General features: G+C 42.0%; 1 protein-coding gene across 3 annotated transcripts in view; it reads right to left on the reverse strand.

Annotated features, from left to right (window-relative positions):
- The window catches only part of LOC138267607 (SLAM family member 9-like), a 345225-nt gene that overhangs the window by 249187 nt on the left and 69300 nt on the right, over window positions 1-26738 (reverse strand). For all 3 annotated transcript variants that reach the window (XM_069216670.1, XM_069216668.1, XM_069216669.1), the window contains exon 2: window positions 25573-25905. In XM_069216670.1, the coding sequence (XP_069072771.1) occupies window positions 25573-25905 (333 nt within the window). The remainder of the gene's footprint in view (window positions 1-25572; window positions 25906-26738) is intronic.

Here is a 26738-nt window from a genome sequence, read left to right on the forward strand (position 1 = left end):
TCCTGTTCCAACAGGATGGCGGTAGGGGGTGTCAGAATCCCCCATGGCGGCGCAGCTGGGGGATTCCAAGGGCAGCGGTAAACCGGAGGGAGACGGCCGGTTTACCCTTTCTGGCCGCGGCTGAACCGCCGCAGTCAGAATGCCCTTAGGAGCACCGCCAGCCTGTTGGCGGTGCTCCCGCGGTCATTCGCCCTGGCGGTATTTACCGCCAGGGTTAGAATGACCGCCAGAGTGTAAAGCATTCAAATATCAAAAAACAGTAATTAAATAAAACACAGGAAACAGTTTAAAAATCCAAAACCAATTTATCAAAATAGATTATATTTTTATCTTTATAATGACACCAAAACGAATAAAATCAGATAAGGGGAACCGGAGATATGAATTTTTAAAGAATTTTTTTTTTTTTAGTGCCTAGAAACAAAAAGCGCCAATCGGGTCATCTGGTTGCACCTCGACCGAGGCAAAGTCAGAGTTTAAGGCCGACCGCGATGGAGCCCTGCTCGGCTACAGGCCGCGGGAGGCCTCGGTTAAAAGTTTACCTTCACACTTAGTCTTTTTTTCGAAGATTTTCTTCAGCGGGACGAACCTGCCAGTCCAATCCGACCTCCTGGAGCCCTTCTCCGGATACGCGATGCTGGAATCCTCGGTGGAGATTTTTACCTTCGGACTTAGTCGTTTTTTCGAGGTGAAAATCCTTCGACCGGGGTAAACCTGGATCTTGATCCGACGTCCATGGAGCCCTTCTCGGACACGATGGCTGGGAGATCCCGGTCAACTTTTTACCTTCAGACTTAGTCTCTTTTTCTGAGGTTTTTCTTTACCGGGATGAACCAGCAAATCAGGCCGGGTTGCGGTTGAGGCAAGCCGGCTAGAGTTGCCGCGGCGGGTCGGTCCCTCTATGGAGCTTTTTTACAAAAATGCTCCAAACTTATCCAAACTTCTGGGGCTTCTCCCAGATGTCCTTTTAAGGTTCTTTTGGGGTCCACAGCTCACCCCAAGGGTCCAGAAGTTCTGAGATTGTCCATGGGGGGTGCGGACTACAACTCCCAGAATGCACCTGGCGCAAACTCCTTTTTGGCCACTGGGCAGTGGTCAGCTGGTCGCTTTCTTCAGGAGTTTGTGTAGGGGACTCTGGATAGCAATTTTTCACCTGTAGCAAACAGGGAGTCCCTCCTTGAACCAGTTGAAGCCAGGCAAAGTCCTTCTTGTGGTGAAGCCCAAGTGTGCAGCTGGTGCAGTCCTTCTGAGTGCAGGTTCCAGGTGCAGGCCAGGGGTCCAGCAGGGCGGTCCTTCTTCTCCTTTGGTTCTTCCTTGTTGGAATCTGATGGGGATCTGAGGTGTGGGTGCAGGTCTGCCAGTTTTATCCTTGCTCCTGGGTGAAAAGCAGGGGGGTCCTGGTTCTCCAATCAGGTGCAGGGTCATTCCCCCTGTGATGACCACTTCATGGGAAGTGTGGCAAAAATCAATCCCAGGAGGCAACATTCTCTAAAAATCCATCATGGCTGAATCTGATTTTTGGAGGTTACATCTGGCTGAGCCCACCCACTGGTGTGGCTAAAAATCATAAACACACCCCTCTCCTGCCCTCTCCTAATCTAATCAAGGGGGCACCTAGTAGTCTGGGGTTGCAGGATGTGGGGGTGTTGCTGGTTGCTCCAAATGTCCTTCTCTGCCTTTGAAGACCAGTTTGGCAGCCCTCCCCCTTCCTGCCTCACCATCTGCTGAGGGGAGATTCCTTCCCACAGGCACATTCCTTTGTGTAAAGCCAGGCCACTTCACACCTCATCAAAGCAGCTTGGCCAAGCTGCTCAGGCTGGCCAATCAGAGCACAGCAGCAAAAACAATGCAGGGCTGAAATTGGCAACTTTTCAGGTAAAGTTTAAAACTCTTTCCCTGAACAAGTTATATTAAATCCCACAACTGGAAGTTGTGGGATTTATTACAACAATTCATTTGATACCAAATTCTTGGTATGCATCATTTAAGGAGACTTTAAACATTAAAATAAAGTCTCCCCATTCTATCCTATGAAGGCCATTTACTACAATGAGGGAAAAACGAATTTGGCTGTTTTTACCTCACCAGGGCTTAAAAAAATATTTTTATAAAGTCCCTGCTTATAGTTACATGGCACCCAGCCCTAGGGGCACATAGGGCACATCTTAGGGGTGACTTATATGTAAAAATAAGGCAGTTTGAGACTTTGGAACTACTTTTAATTCCAAAGTCGAATTTGCATATAACTTTAATTTAAAAGTATCCAGCAAGGCAGGCCTGCCTTTAAAATGACACTGGGCACCTCAGCAGTGCACCTATGGGTGCACTACCTATGCTGTGGTTCCTAAACCTACATGCCCTACCATATACTAGGGACTTATAGGTAGGTTAACTTAGCCAATTATAATTAGCCTAATTTGCATATCCATTTTACACAGAGCACTGGCCCTGGGACTGGTAAGCAGTACCCAGGGCACAGCCAAGAGTCAGTAACCACCAGTACCTGTCCAAAAAGTGTGGGGGTGACCAGGGCAAAAAGGAGGACTTTCCTACAGTGGCCAAAAGGGACATTGCCTGGGGCTGGAGAGCGGAGTCGACCTCTATGCTAGCGAAGTGGCGCCAAGGGGTGGACTGGTGCACCTCTCAAGAAAAACTGGTGTACAAAGCACAGGGCTGTCCGGCCAAACATGAGTGGGTGTGGGAGATGGATGGGATCCTGGGAGGAAGACCTGGGGTGTGATCCCTAGGCGTGAGCGGGACGTAGCACACCCAAGACTTTATGCAGAATATATGGGGATTGTAAATCCAATACAAACGATCTGTGTAGTGCTCATCCAGCAGAAGTGTATTGTGGCCAGTGGTGTTCTGCCTTATTGGCTTTTTGTTCAGTAATAAAATCAATAAAGCTGTTTTATAAAAAACAAAAAAGATGTTTATTCTATTTTAAGGGACTTTTGGCCAGATGTAGTAAGAAATGGGTTTGGGACTCGCAATTTGCAAGTCGCAAACCCATATGCAGAATGGTGTCCCTGACACCATCTGCGAATCGCAAGGGGGTCGCAAAGACCCACCTCATTAATACTAATAAGATGGGTCGCAATTTGCGACCCCCTTGCGATTCCCTGCACTCACAGGGATGGTGGCCTGCTTGAGACAACAGACCACCATGTCTGTGACTGCTTTGTTAATAAAGCAGTTTTTTTTGTATTGCAGCCCGTTTTCCTTAAAGGAAAACTAGTTGCAATACACTCAAGAAAATGAAACAATTTGGACCACTGCCTGCTCTGAAAAAATAATTTTAGAGCCATTCACAAAGCAGAAGGGGTCCCATGGGGACCCCTTCCCTTTTGCGAATGGGTTAGCACACACTCCACATGGGTGCTAACTGCTAATTGCTTTGCGACCGCATTCGTGGTCACAAAGCGATGCTGCATCGCAATGCGAATCGCAAATAGGAAGGTGAACACCCCTTCCTATTTGCAAGTCGCATTTCCATTTTGCAAAATGGGAATGTGCATCGTGATGCGCATTTTGCATGGCGCAAACTGCGAATTTCGCAGTTTGCGCCATGCAAAACGGTTCGTACATCTGGCCCTTTGTAACTAACCTTCCTTCATGTATAGGAGATATCAAAGACTTCATATATAGGATTGAAGATCTTGCATAGGACGATGAGTTTCTGTCCATGACACTGGACGTGATTCCCTCTACAAGATTACCCAACATGAAGAGGGTATACACACATGTAGACATTTGCTTAGAGCAAGACCATTAATATATAGCTCCCGCTACATGATTATTGAAAATGATTGTGGGCATACGTGCATGTAGACACTTCCTTAGATCCAGACCTTTAAGATATTTCGCTCATACTGAGATGGTTACTGACATGATTAGTGTTAGAAATGGGGTCTCTAGTTGGCAGTGGTTTGCACTCTGTCCAAGTAGGGACCCTTCCTTTTAATCAGGTTGTAGGGATTACACGGCTAAGATAACCCCTGCTCACCACCTTGGTAGCTTGGCATGAGCAAACATGCTTATCTCAGGGGCAATGTGTAAAGCAGTTGTACATACCACACACAGTAACACAGTGAAAACACTCCAAATGGACACCACACCAGCTTAGAAAAAATAAATCATCTTTATCTAAACTAAACAGGACCAAAATGACAAAAATCCAACATACATAACTCAAAATTTAATTTCTTAAAAGTTTTAGGCAATTCTATTCATAGAACTCTATGGATGAGAGGATTTTGCACACAGTACCTTTGGGTCGGTCAAGATCCAAGGCAGAAACAACCGCAAGGAAGAAAGCATCAAAAAGCACAGGGATGCACGGGTTCCTGAGTCCACGGGGCGGCATTGCGTCAATTCTGCTGTGCGCAGGAGAAGTGTTGCGCCAAATCCAGTCTGTAAGGGGAAGTGAGGCATTGAATTTTGAGGCAGTTCCTTACAAGGGTGCTGCGTTGTAAACTTGGATGCACATGTGAAAGGGGTGAAAATCCATAAGCGCTGAGGGTTGATGCGGTGGCATCAAACAAGCGCTGTGTTGATTTCTTCAGCCGCACGCCAAAGACCTGTCGATTCTCCAGCCACATAGCAGGGCCTGCAGCGGAGTCAGTGCAAGGGTCTCAGGTCTCAGAGGCACAAGACGCTGGACTTGGGCTGTTAAAGTTCTTTGGTCGCTCACAGGTGCTGCATTGATTTCTTCAGCCGCACATCGGTAATGCGTGGAAATTTCTCCATCACAATGGTGTACTGTCGGAAATGCAGGAGCTGAAGGAGCAATGCGTCCATTTCTTCGGCTGCACAGCAGCGATGCGTTGAAATATCTTCCGCACGGCAGTGTTGTGTCAGAAACACAGGTGCTGGAGGAGCAATGTATCGAATTTGTAGATTTGTGCAGCAGGGACAACCACCAAGGGCCCAGAACTGGAATGGGCACCGCTTAGCAGGTCAGAACTCCCAGCAGTGGAGTTCAGGGGTGCAGTAGGTGAAGTCTTTTCATCCCTAAGGCTTCTTAACAGGAGGCAAGCTCAGTGTGAGCCCTTGGAGAAACTTCACAAGTAGGATATACAGCAAAGTCCAGTCTTTGTCCTCTCCAAAGCAGAAACAGCAATTGCAGAATAACCAGGCAAACCAACACACAGCAAAGGGGCAGTAGCCCTCCTCACAGCTATTCTCCTTGGCAGAATCTCCTTTTAAACCAGATGTTTTCTAACAGTCTGAGGTTTTGGGTCCACTACTTATAATCATGTCTGCCCTTGAAGTAGGTAAACTTCAAAGGAAAGTCTGTTGTTCACAATATCCTGTTGTGCCCAGGCTGGCTCCAGACACACTCCAGAGGGATGCAGAAATCATTGTGAGAGGACAGGCACAGTCCTAGCCAGGTGTCAGTGACAACTCCTCCCACCACTCTAGCTCAAGAAGACACATCAGCCGGGTGATAGGCCATCAGGATATGCAGGGTACACCTCAGCTCCCTTTGTGTGTCTGTCTAGAGTATATACATGACCAGCCCCTTTCAGTGTAAACCAGATGTTGATCCACAGGCAGGCAGAAGCAGAGAATGGTTAGGCAAGTAATTGCCCACTTTGTAAAAGTGGCATTTTCAAACATGCAAGTTAAAAACCACCTTTGCTAGAAGGTGTATTTTTAAATTGTGAATTCAGAGACTCCAAACTCAACATCTCCATCTGCTCCCAATGGGAAATTTTACTTGAGAGTTATTTCAGGTCAGTGCCCAGGTTAACCTATGGGAGAGCTAGGCCTTGCAATAGTGAAAAATGACTTAGTGAAATCTTGCCAATCAGGACATTTAAAACATACCAGTATGTGTTCTACCTTTTAAATACACTGCACCCTGCCCAGGGAGCTACTTTGGGCATACCCTAGGGGTGCCATACATGTACTAAAAAGGAAGGGTAGGGCACTTGCCAGGTCAACATGGCAGTTTAAAACTGCACACACAAACACTGAAATGGCAGGTCTGAGATGTGTTTACAGGGCTACCTTTGTGGGTGGCACAATCAGTGTTGCAGGCCCACTAGCGGCATTTGATTTACAGGCCCTGGGCACACCTAGTGCACTATACTAGGGACTTAGTAGTAAATCAAATATAACAATCATGGATAGCCAACCATAATCACAAGTTAAGCAGAAAGCATATGCATTTTAGCACTGGTCAGCAGTGGTAAAGTGCCCAGAGTCCTGGAACCAATAAAAAGAGGGTCAGAAAAATAGGAGACAAAAGGCAACCTGTCCGGGGGTAAACCTGCAAAAAGCACCAGGTCCAACAATTAGATATTTAAAAAGAAAAAACATTTTTCTTTTTAATGCTACTCTGTACAGACAGCATCCTAGGACCGCCCTGGTCACCTACTTTGCCCCAGCTTTGCTAACATTTTTATAGGCTGGTTGGAGAAGTAGGTGCCCATCAATGAGGTGACCTTGGATGACATGCAGCATGTTGTTCTCTGGTTCAGATACATAAACAACTTGTGTGTTATCTAGTGAGGATCTGAGAGCTAGGGAGTTTGCTGACAAACTCAAGAGAAATACGCTCAACCTAGATATCACATTCAACATTAGCCCTTCAAGAATAGAATTCCTGGGTGTTATAGTGGAACTGATGAATTGCAAAGCCTCTTCATAAAACCCACAGCAGACAACAGTCTTCTTCATGCCCTCAGCAGTCACCCTGAGACCCTTAAATGGAGTATTCAGTTTGGGGAACTAATGAGAGACAAAAGGGACTGCAATACAGATGAGGCCTACCAAAATGAATTCAGGGTGATGGTTGCCAGGTTTAGGGAGAGGTTACCCTGAACGGGTTCTCAATAAAGCCACTGATAGAGCCAAGGAGACTGACAGGACTAAGTTCCTTTTTGACAACAGGGTAGACAGTGATATGTAGATTTCTGAAAGCAAATGCATGGTCATGACATATAATGCTTGTTCTAAAACAGTACTGAGAGTGATCCACAAAATTGGAACACTAGAACATTCTGAAGTGTGACCCCACTCTTTGCGACGTGTTAGGCGACAAGCCTAATGTTACACGTCTTAAAGGTCAGTCCCTCAGAAACTTTCTGATGCATAGTGATATCACTCTCACCAATTGAACTAGGGAACATAAACTGAACGATTTTTACCTCTGCAGCAGATAAAGTGTATCAACAGTTGTAGTGTGAAGCTGTAGGAGGTCCCCATGGTAGAGGCAGCAGAAACACTGAGCAGTTTCTTGCAAGCAGTTCCAAATACATGATTTATATACTAACATGTACATGCAATACAAATATATGTGGGGAGCAGCATCCATATGGCTAAGTAAAATATTTTGGAACACATGAGGGACATTGATCATAATGACCCCTATTACCCTGTAGTGAGACACTTCAAAGAGGTACAATTTGGGACAGATCTAAATTAAAATGTATTGCCATTTAACAGATACCCTGGAATAGCAGGAAAGGTAATAGGACTTAAAACGTCAGGAAAAAACTGTCAAAAATACACTATTGACTTGGAAACGAAAAGTTCTAGAGGTCTTAACACTCAAGAAGAGCCCAAGGTGCATCTGGGTTCTGCCCAGGGTTCAACTTGGGTTCTGCACATTGTCATCTGGTTTCTGTCTGGGTTGTAATCTGTTTAGATGTTTGAATTTACTCTAGGAGGAATTAAAGGGGGGACTTGAGGAGTCATGATGGACAATCATGATTGGTTCCCATAACGTTTCTTCTGATTCACAAGGCATGTCAGCAGATTGCAACACAGATAAGAATATTTCTCTTCTTTTGTTACTTTGCTGTTTGTTTTTTCACTGTTTTGTTACTGGGTTTATCTCTAGTGTTGGACAGCCTGAGTTTTACATGTATGATGTGCATGGGTAGTTTGTTTCATTAAAGAATAAACATTGGTTATAGCAGACTTGACGTGGAGATTCGAGATTTGTCCACTTGGGCCTCATTATGAACATTCACTTGGATGCACAACATTTAAAATATCTACGATGATACAATTTAATTTATTTATGAGGATTGTTAGAAATGGGGTCTTTGGTTGGCAGTCAGGTTACCCCCTGTCCAAGCAAGGACCCTCACTCTAGACAGGGTAAGTCACACACAATCCAAATTATCCTGTGCCCACCCTCTGGTAGCTTGGCACTGAGCAGTCAGTCTTAACTTAGAAGGCAATGTGTAAAGTACTTGTGTAATAAATCATACAATACCACAATATAACACCACAAAAATACACCACACAGTGTTTTGAAAAATATATATAATATTTATCTGAATAAATGCAGGTTAAAACAATTAAAGATGAAATAAGCATATGTAGGGATATCACAGAAAGTGATATCATGTGTCTTTAGAGGTAAAAGATTACTGGAAAAGCAATAAAAAGTGTCAGTTCTCCTAGAAACAACAAGTGTCTCTTGCAGGGCAAAGTACCTGGTTTGCGTTGAAAAATCCTCGCACAGGACCTTAGAGGAGGAGATGCATGGAAGACAATGAGTGTATGTCGGTTTCGCCCCTTTGCACAGGGACTTGCGTCGTTATTTTCCACGCAGGGAAGACGTTGCGTCAATTTTCGGCACGCAGACTTGGATCCTCTTCGGGTTGCAGGGTTTTCAAACGCCCGGGGATGATGCCAGGAATCCTGGGCTTGCAGAGCAAAGTCACAAGGGCTGTTTCGTTTCCGGTAGGCGATGCGTGGAATTTTCTTCCGCACGGCAGGTGCTGCGTCGATTCCTCTAAGGAAGTCGGGCGTCGTCGTTCTGAGTCGGCTTGAGTCGATCCAGTAGGGCTGTGTGTTGAAGTTCCAGCCGTGTCGCTGGCGCTGCATCGATCTTCTGTTGCAAAGTCGGGCTGCGTCGTTCCGAGCAGGCTGTGCATCGTTATTGGCAGGCGTGCGTAAAATTTTCACTGCACTGGGATTTCAGCTGCATGAGACAAGTCTTTTTGATCCGGAGACTTCAGGGAACAGTAGGCAAGCTCCAAGCCCTTGGAGAGCACTTCTGCAGCAAAGCAAGAGAGCAGCAAGACAGCAGGGCAACAGCAAGGCAGCAGTCCTCTTCAGAAAGCAGTCAGGTGAGTCCTTTGGGCAGCCAGGCAGTTCTTCTTGTCAGGGTGCAGGTTCTGGTTCAGGTTTCTTCTCCAGGAAGTGTGGGCCAGATGTAGGAAACTGTTTGCGAGTCGCAAATCGCAGTTTCCTATGCAGAAATGCATTTTGCGAGTCGGGACCGATTCGCAAAATGCATTTCGGAATCGCAAATAGGAAGGGGTGTTCCCTTCCTATTTGCGATTCGCAGTGGTATGCAATACCATTTGCGACCGCATATGCAGTCGCAAATGGTGTCGCAGTTACCATCCACTTGAAGTGGATGGTAACCCACTCGCAAATTGGAAGGGGTCCCCTTTGTGAATGGACCACAAATTATTTGTTCAGGGCAGGTAGTGGTCCAAGGGACCACTACCTGCCCTGAAAAAATACCGAAACTAAAGGTTTTGGATTTTTTTTGAAGTGCAGCTCGTTTTCCTTTAAGGAAAACGGGCTACACTTAAAAAAAAAAACTGCTTTATTTATAAGCAGTCACGAACATGGAGGTCTGCTGACTACAGCAGGCCTCCATGTTTGCGAGTGACCAAAGTCGCTATGGGGCCGCAATTTGCGACCCACCTCATTAATATTAATGAGGTGGGTCTTTGCGACTCCATAGCGACTTGCAGACGGTGTCTGAGACACCGTTCTCCATTGCAAATTGCGAGTTGCAATTTGCGAGTCGGAAGGACTTGCAAATTGCAACTCGCAATTTGCAATATTGCTACATCTGGCCCTGTCTGAGGTGGTAGGGCAGAGGCCCTGTTTTTATACCCAAATGTGCCTTCGAAGTGGGGAGACTTCAAAGAGTGGCTTAGAAAGTGCACCAGGTCACCTTTCAGTTCAATCCTGTCTGCCAGGGTCCCAGTAGGGTGTGTGGCAGTCCTTTGTGTGAGAGCAGGCCCTCCCCCCTCCCAGCCCAGGAAGACCCATTCAAAATACAGATGTATGCAATTGAGGCTGAGTATCCTGTGTTTGGGGTGTGTCTGAGTGTATGCACAAGGAGCTGTCAACTAAACCCAGCCGGACGTGGATTGTAAGGCAGAGAAAGATTTAAGTGCAGAGAAATGCTCACTTTCTAAAAGTGGCATTCCTAAAATAGTAATATTAAATCCAACTTCACCAGGATTTTGTATTACCATTCTGGCCATACTAAATATGACCTTCCTACTCTTTTAAAATCAGCAGCTACCACTCAAACAATGTATGAGGGCAGCCCCAATGTTAGCCTATGAAGGGAGCAGGCCTCACAGTAATGTAAAACGAATTTAGGAGTTTTACACTACCAGGACATATAAACTACACAGGTACATGTCCTGCCTTTTACCTAAACAGCACCCTGCCCTTGGGGTTACCTAGGGCACACCTTAGGTGTGACTTATATGTAGAAAAAGGGGAGTTTTAGGCTTGGCAAGTACTTTTAAATGCCAAGTCGAATTGACAGTGAAACTGCACACCCAGGCCTTGCAATGGCAGGCCTGAGAGAAGGTTAAGGGGCTACTGAAGAGGGTGGCACAATCAGTGCTGCAGGCCAACTAGTAGCTTTTAATCTACAATCCCTGGGCACATATAGTGCACTCTGCTAGGGACTTATAAGTAAATTAAATAGCCCAATTGGGTGTGATCCAATGTTACCATGTTTAAAGAGAGAGAGCATATGTACTTTAGCACTGGTTAGCCCTAACCAGCAAAAACAGTATCTCAAAAGTGGTGGGAGGCAAGCAAAAAGTTAGGGGTGACCACCTTAAGGCTGTCAGGTCTAACAAGGATATATAACCCTTGCCTGACATCATGATATTCAACAATATGCAAACATTTTTGCATTACATCTGCACCCATTTTAGATCTGGTGTGTGATCCCTACTTGATTCAATGAATATGACCCTTGCCATGCACTGTTAACTATCCCCATATTACATCACTTAGGACATCTTCTATGACATGATTGATAATATCACTGCAACACTTGCAATGAAATTATTGATGAGAATACTATACATGGCAGGGGCGCAAGTTAGAGTTACCTTAAGACACAAGTTATAGTTACTTGAGATAATGAGTGAATTTCTGTTTTTTTTGTTTAAAACATTACGTCATTACTGAACATTTCACCTAACTATACTGTTACTTTGGCCTTTGCTTCTTTCAGTAATTGGATAGATCGATAGAGTTAGCAGAGAAAGAAATTCTTCCTATTATTACACCTTAATGACTTAGCACTCGTTTGACGAATCTCTACAAAAAGTTTCCAGAACTATTCCTTACTGAATGTTGGTGAATCATGGAAAGTATTACATTTACATAGGCTTTTGTGCTAGTGTGTATATGCATATATGGGCAAACCTGTGAGTGTCCAACTACACATACACACACACACACACATATATGTATAAAAATATATATATATATATATATATATATATATATATATATATATATATATATATATATATATATATATAAATATATATATGACAAGCACTTCAATACGGCGTGACCTTCCCGCACCTAACCGCCGGTGGTGCTGAATAGATGACGCGCGCCACCGCATCTATAAGTCCACACTTTCTTCTTATATCCAGAAATACGGCACTCCACTGGTGAGGAAAGTATAAAAACAAATTTATTGACGCACAGGAATGCGTTTCGGCATTTCTGCCTTTGTCAACCTGATGATCGTCATGTTTTGTTTCCTTATATATCACATGATCGCTTTAGCAAAACAACACTCAGTAGATATAAAGACATTTTTTTCACTTAAATATTTCATTCTATCAATTTCTAAATTCCTTAGAATAATATCTCTTGCTATTAACAATGATTTTCAATCATTTTAACAAAAATATGATTTGTGAAAACACCCGAACAGAAAACATAACAATGTTGACGGTCACATAATTACCCGTATTCTAAGTCTATATCGCTTACATTGCGATGATTTCCACTTCTATAGACACTTTAGTATTTATAATCCAATAAAGACATTTCTTAAATATAATGTGGAGATCATAATTATCAGCCATCTCCCCAAACTTGATTTATAACATTTATCACAAACATAATTCTACTATTTTAAATGTGTATTCAAAATTCATATTTATTTAAATGTTGTCTGTAACATGTAAATATATATATTCCTGACTGTCAACGCATTTTGTATGAGTCCAAAGGTAGTTTGAGTTTTTCATTCCATTTTGTATCAAATGACCTTTCCATAAATATAATATATATTGATATGTTATTGTAACCAACTGCTAAATTATTGTAATGGATTTCTTGAAAGCATGACCTAAGTGTTTTCCAATTACATTTTTATTTCTATTCTTTATTCATTTGCATACCCTCTTCTCACTACATCTAAAGACATATTGGTTTCACTGCAAATGTGTATAAAGTTCTTCGCTACTGTTGAGTGCATTTGGTTCCTTGGTATCAAGGGCTAATATATATCTTGACTCTAGCGTCCTCAATTTCTTTTCTCTGTCTCCTCCTCTGATATCTTTTGCTATCCCATTTATCACACTATATCTTAACACATCCACCTTGCCATCATGTATTTCATGAATGTGGCATGCAACCGTATAGGTATCATCTTAGTTTTGGATAGCTCTTAAATGTTGTAAAATGTGTTAATGAGCTTGTAACTTAGAGCTTCCTACATACATTTTGGGGCAACTACATCTTAAAATGTATATTACAAATTCACTTTTGCATGTGTATCATCCCCTGATCTTATGGACTGTTTTGCGTCCCATCACCAATGATTTGATGTTCTCTCAATTTTTACATGCTTTGCATTTGGAACATTTATAAAATCCATTTTGTTGGTTTAGCCAAGTATTACTTGTTTCTTGTTTTCTAATGCCACTTTTCACCGATACATCTTTCATAGATTTTCCTTTTCTATAAGTTAACTGTGATCTTTTCAGTATTTGTGCACCCATCACTAGATCACTTTTCAACATATGCCAATGTTTTTGCAATATCTTTCTTACTTGTGTATTTGCAGTATTATATTTCATTATAAACCTATAACTTCCTTGTCCCTTCTTCCGCTTTTTCCTTTCATTTTCTTCTACATTAAATAGGAGGGAATCTCTAGGACATGAATTCACTTTTCTACTGGCTGCCTCTAATGTTGCATTAGAGTAGCCTCTCATTTTTAATCTCACCATCATGTCTTGTTGCACTGTATTAAAATTTGTTTCCATACTGCATATTCTCTTGGCTCTTAATAGCTCTCCTAAAGGGATACTTTCTTTTAAAGGTTGAGGATGGAAACTAGCCGCATGTAATATGCTAGCTCCCGCAGTGGGCTTTTTATATACAGTGGTCTCCATTTTTCCATTTTCTATCCTAATTTTAACATCTATATATCTCAGCCAAATTATGATTTAGTTGTTCCATTTATCTAAACTTGTAGAACCTTTAAATCAAGCAATGGATGATCGATTGAGAAAAGCAGAGGAAGACATTGTCCAAAAGAAAGCGTGTAAATTCAATATAGATAAAATGGATTATGAAACAGGACAGATCTACACGTTTGCAAAAAAAAAAAAGACAGAAACTAAATGGGTCCCATATGAAGGAGTTGAATTCAACAATTGGAGGTAAAAATTTTGATATAAGTGAAAGTTCAGATACAGATGCAGACGAATCGATAAGAATGAAATCACATACCACCTTGAAAGAAGAATTTGATTTTTTAAGAAGAGATCGGAGAACCAATCATAGACCATGACGAGGAAGTGGCAGGTCAAAAGGAAGAGGCAGAGGAAGAAGAGACGAGGTGGTAAGAGAACTCATATATAAGAACAAGAGAAAATTACCTGAAGCAACAAGCAATATTGATGGACAATAAGACCGTTCTTAATTTATCCAAGTGTATACTGGATGAAGAGGACCTAAAGAATCTATCATTGGGACTATCATTTTGTGAGGTCAATGGATCTGAGCATGTGCAAAGTAGAATAAACATTTTCCTTTTTGTGAGAACATAAAAATTGATGAAAATTCAAAAACTTAAAAGAAATCATTGCAACAAACTGGACAAGACACAAATTATGATCATGATAATTTATTAATTGAAGACATTTCTCTGATGAAAGAATTATGGGAGTTAGAAGAGAATGCTATGGAATCTATTGATGAGATGAGAATAGTCGAGAAATTGGAATAAGCAGGTGTAAAAATAGACGAGGAAGGAGGATCATGTTTAAGACCAAGATCAAAAACTATACCAGGTTATTGTGGAGATTTAATAGACCAGTTTGCGGAAACAGTAACTAAAGAATTGAAAATACTAAGACTGAAAGAAATGACGAAAATTATAAAGTCTAAAAATAGTTATACAAAAACTTTGCAGAAATTGTCAAATAACTCACAAGTAGTAATCAGGAGCTCAGTTAAGGGAGGCAATGTTGTGATTTGGCCTTTAACAGGACTATATGGATGAAGCATACAGGCAATTAAATGATGAAACCTGCTATAAAAGAGTGGATATGAAATATGTGGAAAATATAATAATAACATTTGACAAAGAAATACATTTGTTTTTATACTTTCCTCGCTTGTGGAGTGCTGTACTTCCGGATGTAAGAAGAAAGTATGGGTATAAATGTCACTTACCCAGTGTACATCTGTTCGTGTCATGTTCTGCTGCAGATTCACATGCTGTGCATATGGATTCAGACATCTAGTGTTGGGCTCGGAGTGTTACAAGTTGTTTTTCTTCGAAGAAGTCTTTTTGAGTCACGGGATCGAGTGACTCCTCCTCTTCGGTTCCATTGTGCATGGGCATCGACTCCATTGTTAGATTGTTTTCCCGCAGAGGGCAAAGGAAGGAGTGGTAGAGTATATAGGTAAAAGTAAGAGATGTCCATGCAAATGTAAATGTATGTACAAATGTGTTAACTTAAACAACTACAGGCTTCCGGGGAGGAGGGAAGGTGCATGTGAATCTGTAGCAGAACATGTCACGAACAGATGTACACTGGGTAAGTGACATTTTCCGTTCTATGGCATGTGTAGCTGCAGATACACATGCTGTGCATAGACTGTAAAGCAGTTTGTCCTCCCAAAAAATAGCAGTGGCTAGCCTTTAGGAATTGAAGTTGTTTGAAATAATGTTCTTAGAACAGCTTGACCTACTGTGGCTTGTTGTTGTGATAATAAGTCTACACAGTAGTATTTAGTGAATGTATGTGTGTTGACCATGTAGCTGCTTTACATATTTCAGCCATTGGTATATTCCCTAAAAATTCCCTAAAAATGCCATTGTTGCAACTTTCCTTTGTGTAGAATGTGCTTTGGGAGTAATTAAAAGCTGTATTTTTGCTTTGATATAACATGTTTGGATGCACCTTATAATCCATCTAGCTAAACCTTGTTTTGATATAGGATTGCCTGTATGTGGTTGTTGGAAAGCTACAAAGAGTTGTTTAGTCTTTCTAAATGGTTTAGTTCTGTCTATATTGTACATTAAAGCTCTTTCGATGTCCAATGTATGTAGAGCTCTTTCTGCCACAGAATCTGGCCATAGAAAGAAGACTGTCAGTTCCACTGTTTGATTAATATGAAATGGTGATACAACATTTGGTAGAAACTTTTTTTCTTAGTACAACTTCATGTTTGTGTACTTGGAAGAAAGGTTCCTCAAGAGTAAAGGCTTGGATTTCACTTACTCTTCTTAAAGAAGTAATTGCCACTAGGAAGGCAACTTTCCATGTTAGAAATTGAATTTGACAAGTGCATTGGCTCAAATGATGGACCCATAAGTCTTGTAAGCACTATATTTCCAAGATGGAACTGATGGTGTTCTGGGTGGAATTATGCGTTTTAAGCCTTCCATGAAAGCTTTGATGACAGGAACTCTAAATAAAGAGCTGTTGTATATTTTGTAAATATGCAGAAATTTCAGTAAGATTTTTTTTATGGAAGAGAATGCTAAATTAGATTTTTGTAAATGAAGTAAATAGCATACATTATCTTGTATTGATGCCGTAAAAGGGTCTATATTTTTAGACTGACAGTAATATACAAATCTTTTCCATTTGTTGGCATAACACTGTCTAGTAGTGGGTTTTCTGCTTGTTTAATAACTTCCATACATTCTGATGGGAGTTGTAAATATCGAAACTCTATGACCTCAGGAGCCACATTTCTATATTGAGAGCTTTGGATTTGGATGTCTGATTTGCTCTCTGTTTTGTGTCAACAGATCTGGTCTGCATGGGAGTTTGGAGTGTGTACTACCGATAGATCTAGTAATGTTGTGTACCACGGCTGACGTGCCCATGTTGGTGCTATGAGTATCATGGTGAGTGACATTTGATGCAACTTGTTGACTAGAAACAGAAGGTTTGGGAGAGGGGGAAAAGCATACGCAAATATCCCTGACCAATTGATCCATAGAGCATTGCCCTTGAGGGCATCTGGATGCGAAGTTTTGGCATTTTGTGTTTTTGCTTGTTGCGAACAGGTCTATGTTTGGTGTTCCCCACTTTTGAAAGTACTTTTGAACTACATGAGGATGAATCTCCCATTTGTGAGTTTGTTGGTGATTTCTGCCGAGGATATCTGCCAACTGATTGTCTATCCCTGGGATGTACTGTGCTAATAGATGAATTTGGTTGTGGATTGCCCATTTCGAAATTTTTTGGGCTAGGAGGGACAGTTGGGATGAATGTGTTCCTCCCTGTTTGTTGAGATAATACATGGTTGTCATGTTGTCTGTTTTGATAAGAACATTCTGTGTGAGAAGAGGTTGAAAAGCTTTGAGGGCTAGAAAGCTAGCTAAAAACTCCAAGTGGTTTATGTGTAGCTGTTTCTGTTTGACATCCTATTGTCCTTGAATGTTGTGATTGTTTGGTTGAGCTCCCCAAGCAATATGTCTGTTGTAATTATGGTCTGAGGCACAGGGTCTTGAAATGACTGCCCCTTGATTAGATTGGTAGAATTCCACCACTGAAGGGACATATATGTTTGGTGGTCTATCAACACTAGATCTTGGAGTTGACTGTGTGCCTGTGACCATTGTTGTGCAAGACACTGTTGTAAGGGCCGCAGGTTTAATCTTGCGTGTGGGACAGTCGCAATGCAGGATGCCATAATTCCTAGAATTTTCATGACAAATCTTACAGTGTATTGTTGATTTGGTTGTAATTGTGGAATTAGATTTTGAACAGTTTGTATCCTTTGTGTGTTTGGATATGCTAGAGCTTGTTGAGTATTTAGTATCGCACCTAAATACGGTTGTAGTTGTGCTTGTTGGAGGTGTGATTTTTGGGAGGAAACACGTCCGAACCCGATTGCGGAAAGAAAACAATCTAACAATGGAGTCGATGCCCATGCGCAATGGAACTGAAGAGGGGAAGTCACTTGATCTCGTGACTTGAAAAGACTTCTTCGAGGAAGAACAACTTGTAACACTCCAAGCCCAACACTAGATGTCGGAATCCAGATGCACAGCATGTGTATCTGCAGCTACACATGCTATCGAACATATATATATATATATATATATATATATATATATATATATATATATATACACACACATATATATATCATCCTTACTAAAATTATACTGTATATAAAATAGATATGTTTCTGTGTAACTGATATAAGTATGATGCATGACATGGTATATAAAATATATATGTATAGATGAGTGTGTTTATGCGGGTTTGTGCTCCTTAATTAAATAATACAGATATGCTTTAGTATGTAAAGAGGATTATAGGTAGGGTACCTATGATAGTATACCTATATATTTTACATATTAAAAAAAAATTAAACCTTCTGTGTGTATTTATGAATAACCTACATGTGTACGTCTGACCATGTAAGTATTACTACATGAATGTGGCTGAGGCTATCTTTAAAAAAAGGCTTAAGACCTGGCTTTTTTCATAGTAAGTTGCCACTTGCATCTGTTTCTTTCATAGACTGTGTAGCGTTGGGACACTCTTGAGTAGCTGTGCGCTCTATACATTTCTATCACTATCCCTTGACGACACCAAAAAAAGGGGGGGGCATCCAGGGAGTGTCAGAAATGGGGCCATCAGAAATCCCAACTACTCTATCAGTGGCACGAGGAAAGGTGTGTTGATAAGAGGTAGGGGGCAAGAACGAGGGTGCCCTGCGTCAGTCCTACACCGTTACCCCATGTCCAGACAGGCCCCACAGCAAAAGGGAGAGAAGGACTCCAAGCCAAGACAACAATACAGAAGCCACTGCATCAGGCTCCACCCTCTAAGGGAAATAGCAGCTTTGGGGGCCAAAACATTCCACACCCAGCTCACCTCCACATCCAGAGAGGGTGGGGAGCCCCAACCACAGGCCAGTGTAAAGAGGCACAAGGGCTCTTGTCGTCAACATGCTCCACACAGGGCCACCATCACTCTGCCTCAGGTGGTGCTGTGGGTACCCATAGGCCTGCAGGGCCCCACCGATTGAAGATAATGAGGGGGCACCAGCCCCATCAGGCTCACCACCTGTTTTGGCTCACTAATGACCAAGATGAAACATTCATGCACTTACAAAAAATCTCTGGAATGCGCTTCTTAGTCTAAAGAAGACATTTATTAAATCACTCTGCAAGGTTCATAGAGTAGATTAGCCTGCTGAAAGCACACATTTAAAAATGGTCAGAGCAATAAAATATGTACAAATGATTCTCAACTGCAATATAAACAGCAAATGTATATATATATATATATATATATATATATATATATATATATAAAAAATCACAATGCAAAGCAGATAACAAGAATTAAAAATGCATTACATGAAACACAGGTAAATCTGCGTCATCTCCCTCCTTATCAGCATCAGACCGCCAGATCCCAGAATCCATCATGGAGAGAGAGAGAGATCAATTATCCTCACAGGAAGGATGACACATCTCAGCGTCCTGAGCATGTCCTAGATCTGAGTCACTCCCGGTCCATTTGGTCTCGGCCTCTTATATACTTTAAACGAACCAGAGAGGAGGATTCTTGAAACCTCCTCCCACTACGTAAGTTTAGTAAAAAAATATGCTGGCTACTTCAGGTCAGTTTTGAAAACAACACGTCTGGAATTGGCCAAGATCCCATTGTGCCCTCTCTCAAAACAAATCCGTTTCTGCATACCTGCAAGGTACGTAGAGGAGATTAGCCTTCTGAAAGCACACGTTTAAAAATGGTCACAGCAATGAATAAAAACATGTACAAATGATTCTCCACTGCAATATACACAGCAAATGTATATCTACTGTATATGCATGTATATATGTCACAATGCAAAGCAGATAACAATAATTAAAAATGCATCACCATGAGGCACGGGTAAATCTGCGTCATCTCCCTCCTTATCAGCATCAGACCGCCAGATGCCAGAATCCATTGTGGAGAGAGAGAGATCAATTATCCTCACGGGAAGGATGACACACCTCAGCATTCTGAGCATGTCCGACATCTGAGTCACTCCCTGGTCTATCCGGTTTCAGCCTCTTATATACTTTAAACGAACAAGAGAGGAGGATTCTAGAAACCTCCTCCCACTACGTAAGTTTATTATTAAAAAAGGCTGGCTACTTCAGGTCAGTTTTGAAAAGAACACGTCTGGAATTGGCCAAGGTGCCCTCTCTCAAAACAAAACCATTCACTGTCTACCATAAACATCATCCTAGTACATTCTTATCAGCCTAAGCCCTTGGTGAGAAAGAACAGGCAAACATGCAGAATAAAAACATCAGCACATTGTATAACGTGGGTATAGAAAAATACTTGCAGCTTTTAACGTGGCGGTGGCTAATGCTACAATAAAGTCAATAGGCATAATGAAGCTGGTGGTCACTAATGTGACGGTGTGCTGCTAGGCTAAGTGCAAAGTGAAGTCAGTGGTAAAAACACAAATATCATTACACCGCCACAGCCACGGCGAATGTCAATGCGGCTACTGCAAACAAAGTGGTGCCGCCATGTTTAAGTGCAGTCCAGCGTGGGGAAAGGTGATCTCCATGCACCGGCCTCACTGAGCCACCACAGGTGGGCTCGTTGGGCCCACAGACCCCCGATGTGAAAAGCCCAGCAAGGGGCACCAGCCCTGTGAAGCTCACTGCCGCGGCCGATAATTATTGCAGCTGTAGTAGGCTAATCAGTGCGACCACTTTGGTCTCCACTAATGCTGCGTATAGGTGATGTAGCAGTCCCGTAGAACCGGTATGGGACTCCCAGCTACATCTGGGTACTCCCCTGGGGTTCCGAGCACCTCAGGAAGCCTCCTCCATTGGAGTGGGGAGGGAACAGCTGCTGATCATGGTTGGGGGACTCGTGGGTGGCAAGGAGCTCAGCCAGCTGGGTCCTCAAAGCATGCCGGCTGGCTCCCTCTCCAGTTTAGGGCATGTGTTACAGTTACTTGAGATAACTAACTATAACTGCTGAATTTCCATTGTTTTGTGTGTAAATTCTAAATCTAACTATAACTTCCCTTTAACCTTTGTTTTTTTTACTGAATTTCTACGTTTTTTTTAAAAACATCGGTGGTTGCCCACAGGGCCTATCCTGATACCAGTCCCTGCCGCCAACACCCTGCATTCAGTCTCTGAAAGGCAGCCAACTCAAGAGGGGCATGCCACCCCTGGGTCATTTTTTGCCCCGAAGACCGCATCCCCCCGTGCCTGTCACATTTTACATAAGTGAAAGGGGTACAAGGCCCACCTCCCCGGGCCACATTTTGGTCCCAGGAACCACATCTTCCAAGGCCCAGGCTTACTGCAAATGTTTGATATGTTCAGCATTCCAATCATGATCGGATCCTTTTGCTTTAGTAACCTTAAGTAGGAAGGGGAGCCCAGATGTTGGTCCTGTGCTCACTGTGCCACTGGATTCAAACTAGCCTGGCTGATGACAGGTGATACCCCATAACCTGCTCCAGGATGCTTGTTTCTGGTCCAGGGAGTACCTGGCCTAGAATTTCGGGCTGGACTTTTCCCATGGGGAATCGGGTCAAGACTGATTTGTATATGGCTGGGTCCAAACTGGGGTGACGTGGTGAGCAAAAAATACAATGGATTAAACCCAGATCTGTGACTGGGGGTCAATGTTTAATTTGTTCAGCATTCCGTCCATCATCAGTTCTTTTATTTTTTTCCATTCTAACAGGGAAGGGTATGCCCAGACATGGGTCCTGTGGTCACTGTGACACTGGATTCAAGCTAGCCTTGCTAGTGAGAGGTTATACCCTGAAACAGGTTCCAGGATGCTTGTTTCCAGTCCAGAGAGGACCTGGCCTGGCAGTTTGGGCTGGACTGTTACCATGGGGAACAGGGTCAAGACTGATTTACATATGGCTGGGTTCAAACAGTTGTGGCATTGTGAGCAAAGAAATTATGGATTAAACCTGGATCTGTGACTGGGGGTGAATGTTTGATTTGTTCAGCATTCTGTCCATCATCTGTTCCTTTTAGTTTTGTAAAGGCAGTCATTAGCCAATTAAACACTGGCGTGTCACCCCCAAGTAATTCGGCATACTACTAAATTACAGTGGTACACCATGGCCCAAAACTTCAGTAGGGAACAGATTTGTGATTCTACTGGGTTACTCTTGTGTTACACATAATGTTGCAAGGACTGCGCAATACTTACATAAACTTTACCCAACACCGACAGGCCACCATGCATCTCCCAACTTTGCTTGGAACATCTATAGAAAGACAATGCAGCACAAGCCATTGTCTTATGTTACGCAGCACACCATAATATACAATCCCCTATAATTTCAACTACATCCGTATGCTTCTACACTCTACAGCACTACACTATATACCACTTCAGTCTAAGCTATTCCACTGTACGCCTCTTGTGTACACCACTCCACTGTACGTAACTCCACTCTAATCCACTATGTGCTATTCCACTCTACACCACTCCACTGTATGGCACTCCACTCTACACTATTCCACTATATGCCATTCCATTCTTTGACACTTCACTCTATGCTACTCCACTGTACCCCACTCCAGTATTTGCCACACCACTGTATGCTACTCCACTATAAGCTATTGCATTGTATGCCATTTCACTGTACACCACTCAAATGTACACCAATACACTTTACATCACTATGCTATTCCATTGGACACCACTCCTCTCTATGGTATTCCATTTTACCATACTACACTACACTGCACTGTAAAATGATCTAGTATACTCCACTGTACTCTACTCTAGGCTATTACACTGTACACCACTTCATTCTATGACAATAGACTCTACCCTATTACATTGAATGCAACTCCACTGTATGCCACTCCACTGTATGATATTCCACTCTACCCCACTCCACTGTATGCCACGCCAGTCTACCATACTCCTCTGCAAACCACTCAACTCTACACTATTCCATTCTATGCCACTGCAATGTATGCTACTTAACTGTATGCTATTCTACTATGTGCCAGTCCACTCTACTACCCTCCACTGTACGCTATTCCACTTTACCCCACTCCACTGTACACTATTCCACTGTATGCCAATGCACTATACACTACTCCAGTCTGCAACACTATAATGTACGCCACTCTACTTTACAACACTGCATTCTATGCTTTTCAATTGGATTCCACTCCACTCAACTCCACTATATGCTATTACACGCTATACCACTCCACTGTACACCACTTCACTGTGTCACTCTACTCCATGCTATTACACTGTATGCCACTCCACTGTACTACACACTACACTATTCCACTGTACCTCACTCCACTGTACGCTATTACATTGTACACCACCCAGCTTTACGCCACTCAAATATATGCTATTCTACTGTACACCACTGTAGATCACAGCACTCTGCTCTATTTCACTGTATGAAACTCCATGGCACTCCAGTGTATGCTATTCCACTGTACGCAGTTCCACTTTATGTCACTACACTGTACTGTCCTCCACTATATATAACTCACTCGAAGAAACTCTACTATTCTCTATGCCACTCTACTATACTCTACTTCACTCTATCCTCTTACACTCCACCTTCTAAATTTGTATTCAGCTTTATGCCCACACGCTCTATTGCATAACACTCTGACACTATGAAACACTGTATGGCACAGCACTCAACTCTACTGTACTAGACGCCACTCCAATTTATAACAGTTTACGCAACTTTTCACTACTTCATTGTAGGTCACTCCCCTCTATGCTAATCCAATATACCACACTCCACTGTGTGCCTCTTCACTGTACAACTCTCCACTGGACACTTTTCTACTATATGCGAATCCATTCTTCTAAACTCCATGGAATTCCACTATATGCTACTCCACCAGACAGTTTGCAACACCACTCTACGGAGCTCCACTCTCTTCCATTCTTTATAAATCTGCTCTATAAAGCTTTTTGGCACTCTACAAGGCGCTGCTTCACTTTATCTCCATTCACTACACTGCCCAAATCTAGACTCTGCTTTGTGCCCGTATACTCGATTGAACTATACTCTAGGCCACTATACAACACTTTTCAGTACTCTATGACACAGCACTCCTCTCTACTCAGTGTGATGCATCTCCAATTTATAACAGTTTACTCGACTGTACTCTATGCCACTACACTATAATCCCCTTCAGGCCACTCTATGACACGCTAACACGCATATTACACTTTAACCCACACTATGTCATGTTACTCCACTTGACCTTACTCCACTTCACTGTACGATACTTTACCTCACCCTACACCACTGTCCAACTATTTACTCTACATAACTCAAATGTACAACATACTACTGTGCTCTATGAAATTCCACTCTACAACACTCTACTACACTGTATCAGACTCTATCACACTCCACTGTACTCTAATGCAGGCCATTCCACTCTACAATACTCTACAACATTGCAAAACTCTCCTCCATTGTACTGTACGCCACTCCAATTAATGACATCTTAATAAATAACATTCAACACTATGATTTCAAAAACATTTTTATTAAAAAATAAAAATAATTTACAATCAAATCATTTAAATGAGAATGAAAATTTAAATTAAAATCATTTACATTAAATGAAAAACCCAAAAGTTAGGGATAAGCAATAGTATGGAAAAAATATGTATTGCTTCCATACAAACCTCGCTTAAACAACACAAACATTTCAAATTCTAAAGTTATAGATGTCATTTATGCAGCACTTTCAAATTACTGTATGTTGCAGACCTCCATATAGAGTGTTACTTATAACTAAAATTGTAAATGTATGCACCACTTTCAAATGACTATACGTCACACACCTCTGTACACAGTGTTGTTACCTTACTCACCACGCAACCTTAACTTTAACTCACCACTCCACCATGTACTGTGCTCTGACAAATCATCTTATTTAAGATGCCAAAAGGGTTGTTATGAAAGCTATATGTTCACATGGCATACGTGATGTAATATGCAAGCATATAACCAGTGCAGTTGGTCCAGTTCTGAGTCCTAAGAGCCTGTTTCAAGTGAACCCTGAGAATTAATGGAAGAAATTATTATTTGGTCCTGGTTAGTCTCAATCTTTATTAGATCAAATGGTTAGGCTTATTTAAGAGCTACCATTTCTTTTTCAATACGTCTAGGCAATTTTCAGACTGAGACATGGAGAAAGGAGATTGGTCCATTGGAAGCTGCTGGTAGAGTGAAACGTATGAGAGGACTGTGGTTGTGTATCTAGGTGTATCTAGGTGTTAGGCTCGTGTTTGTGCATGGGCTGTGTGTGTATGTGCTTATATATTTTCCTACCTGGCCAAGTGGGAATCTAAGGACAGAACGTGGTTAGGGCAACAGTCCATTTTTGGTAACAACAATTGTGGTGTTTGGAGTCCCAACTGCGGAGCACTTTTTATTTTTCATCATTTGTATTATCTATCTGTGCCAAGTGGAGGTACTTGATTTGTTTATTTGATAGATTTCCAAATAAACACTGAGAAATCTTTGTTACCCCTCTTTCAAGAAGATCCAGAGTGAATGGCTGCTACCAAACACAAAGAGCTCGTAGGTCTTCTCACTGGGGACAGGATCTTTACCCTACTCTTTCTATCAGCACAAGACCAAAAAGGACTTCCAAAGAAGAAAAAAGAATGAACTGCTCAATAATAATAAATATGGATATTAAAAAGTAGTTTTTCCTCAATTCATCAGGAGCACAATTAGACTGTGTCTGTCAGAATCAGGGGGCACGTGCATGTTCAGTGCTCTTAATTGTTCCTCAGTGGGTATCAGTGAGCTATGGGCATTCCACTGTTACCACTATGCTCCGAAAGAGTAGTCAGGCAGCCAGCTTCGAAAAACCTACTTAAAATTATTTCTACTGCTGCAGACATGCTCTTGCTGACAATCCACAGTCGAGCTTCGGCTTAGTTAGCTTTATAAAAATAAATGCTTTGGGAATTTCAAAAGTGAATGGACCAAGAGGAAATATTTAAATGAGTCACTCACCATAGACGTTGAGCCGAAATTCCTTTTCCTCATTAAGTCCATTTTCATACTGAACCTCAGCTCTATATATCCCGCTGTCATTCTTTGTCACAGTAGTTATCCTTAGAGTTGCTGCATTCTCCATTTCTAGTCTCTGAGTAATTGTAGGACTGGCAAGATGGAATGCCTCAAATTTCTGGCCTTTTGAGTCACCAAGGCGTACCTTATTAAACAATTTCCAACGCACCTCAAGGATACTTAGTCCTTGTGGTATTTTAAGAGGAAGCAGGACTGAACCTCCCACAATTCCATTGACATCAAGCGGGGATTCTTGTGCCCGACCAAAGATGATGCCTAGGTAAAAAAAGGAAATTTAGAGATTTCGAATAAAATTAAAGATGCAAAGTACCGATCTGAAAAGATGCCACAATCTAAAACTTGAAAATGCATTCAGTGCATTTGATGCACCCCTGTGCTGTTGTGACATGTAGCAATTGTAAAATAATCACATATTTATATTTAAACCTGTCACACACCGCTTGAAAGTGGTTGGTTTGCCCCACAACCTATTAACCCTGCAACAACGCATGGCTTGTACTTAACTGCCAAATTCAGCTTAATAATGCAACAAAGCTCAAGACCTACATTGCACATAAAACAAATGCCACCTGGGACCTATTTATCATGCTCCATAATGTAAAAACCTTGGTACTAGAATCTGATATTGAGGCAAGTATATGGGGATTAGTCTTATTTCATCTTGATGGTAGCAAAGCTGTGCTGGCGTACACCCGAGAGACCACCTTCCACCCAAACTTGAGACCCGGGAAGCAGTGGGTATAACTAAACGGTCCTGTAGTGGATATAACCTTTCATTCAATGGGGTCACATGTAGTCAGTCTTCCAGGGCACTCTTCAATGGCACATGACATAGACTACATGGTACAGCAGTACAGCAAGGATAAAATACATTCACCCTTTCTGTTAACATCTTTGACATGTCCAAGTGGCCCAACTGCTCCATTGAGGTGTACAATTTCACTGGCATTCTGATGATACTAAGCTTGTGATACTCAACTTATTTTTTACTCTAAATAGTGCCCAAAAGTCTCTGAAGTCTTTTAATGGAAGGTATCATCATTGTCAAGTTATTTTGGTGAACAACTTCCTCTAGATAAATCCAAGCA

Source organism: Pleurodeles waltl, chromosome 12 (assembly GCF_031143425.1).
Source record: "Pleurodeles waltl isolate 20211129_DDA chromosome 12, aPleWal1.hap1.20221129, whole genome shotgun sequence".
NCBI classification, from domain to species: Eukaryota; Metazoa; Chordata; class Amphibia; order Caudata; family Salamandridae; genus Pleurodeles; species Pleurodeles waltl.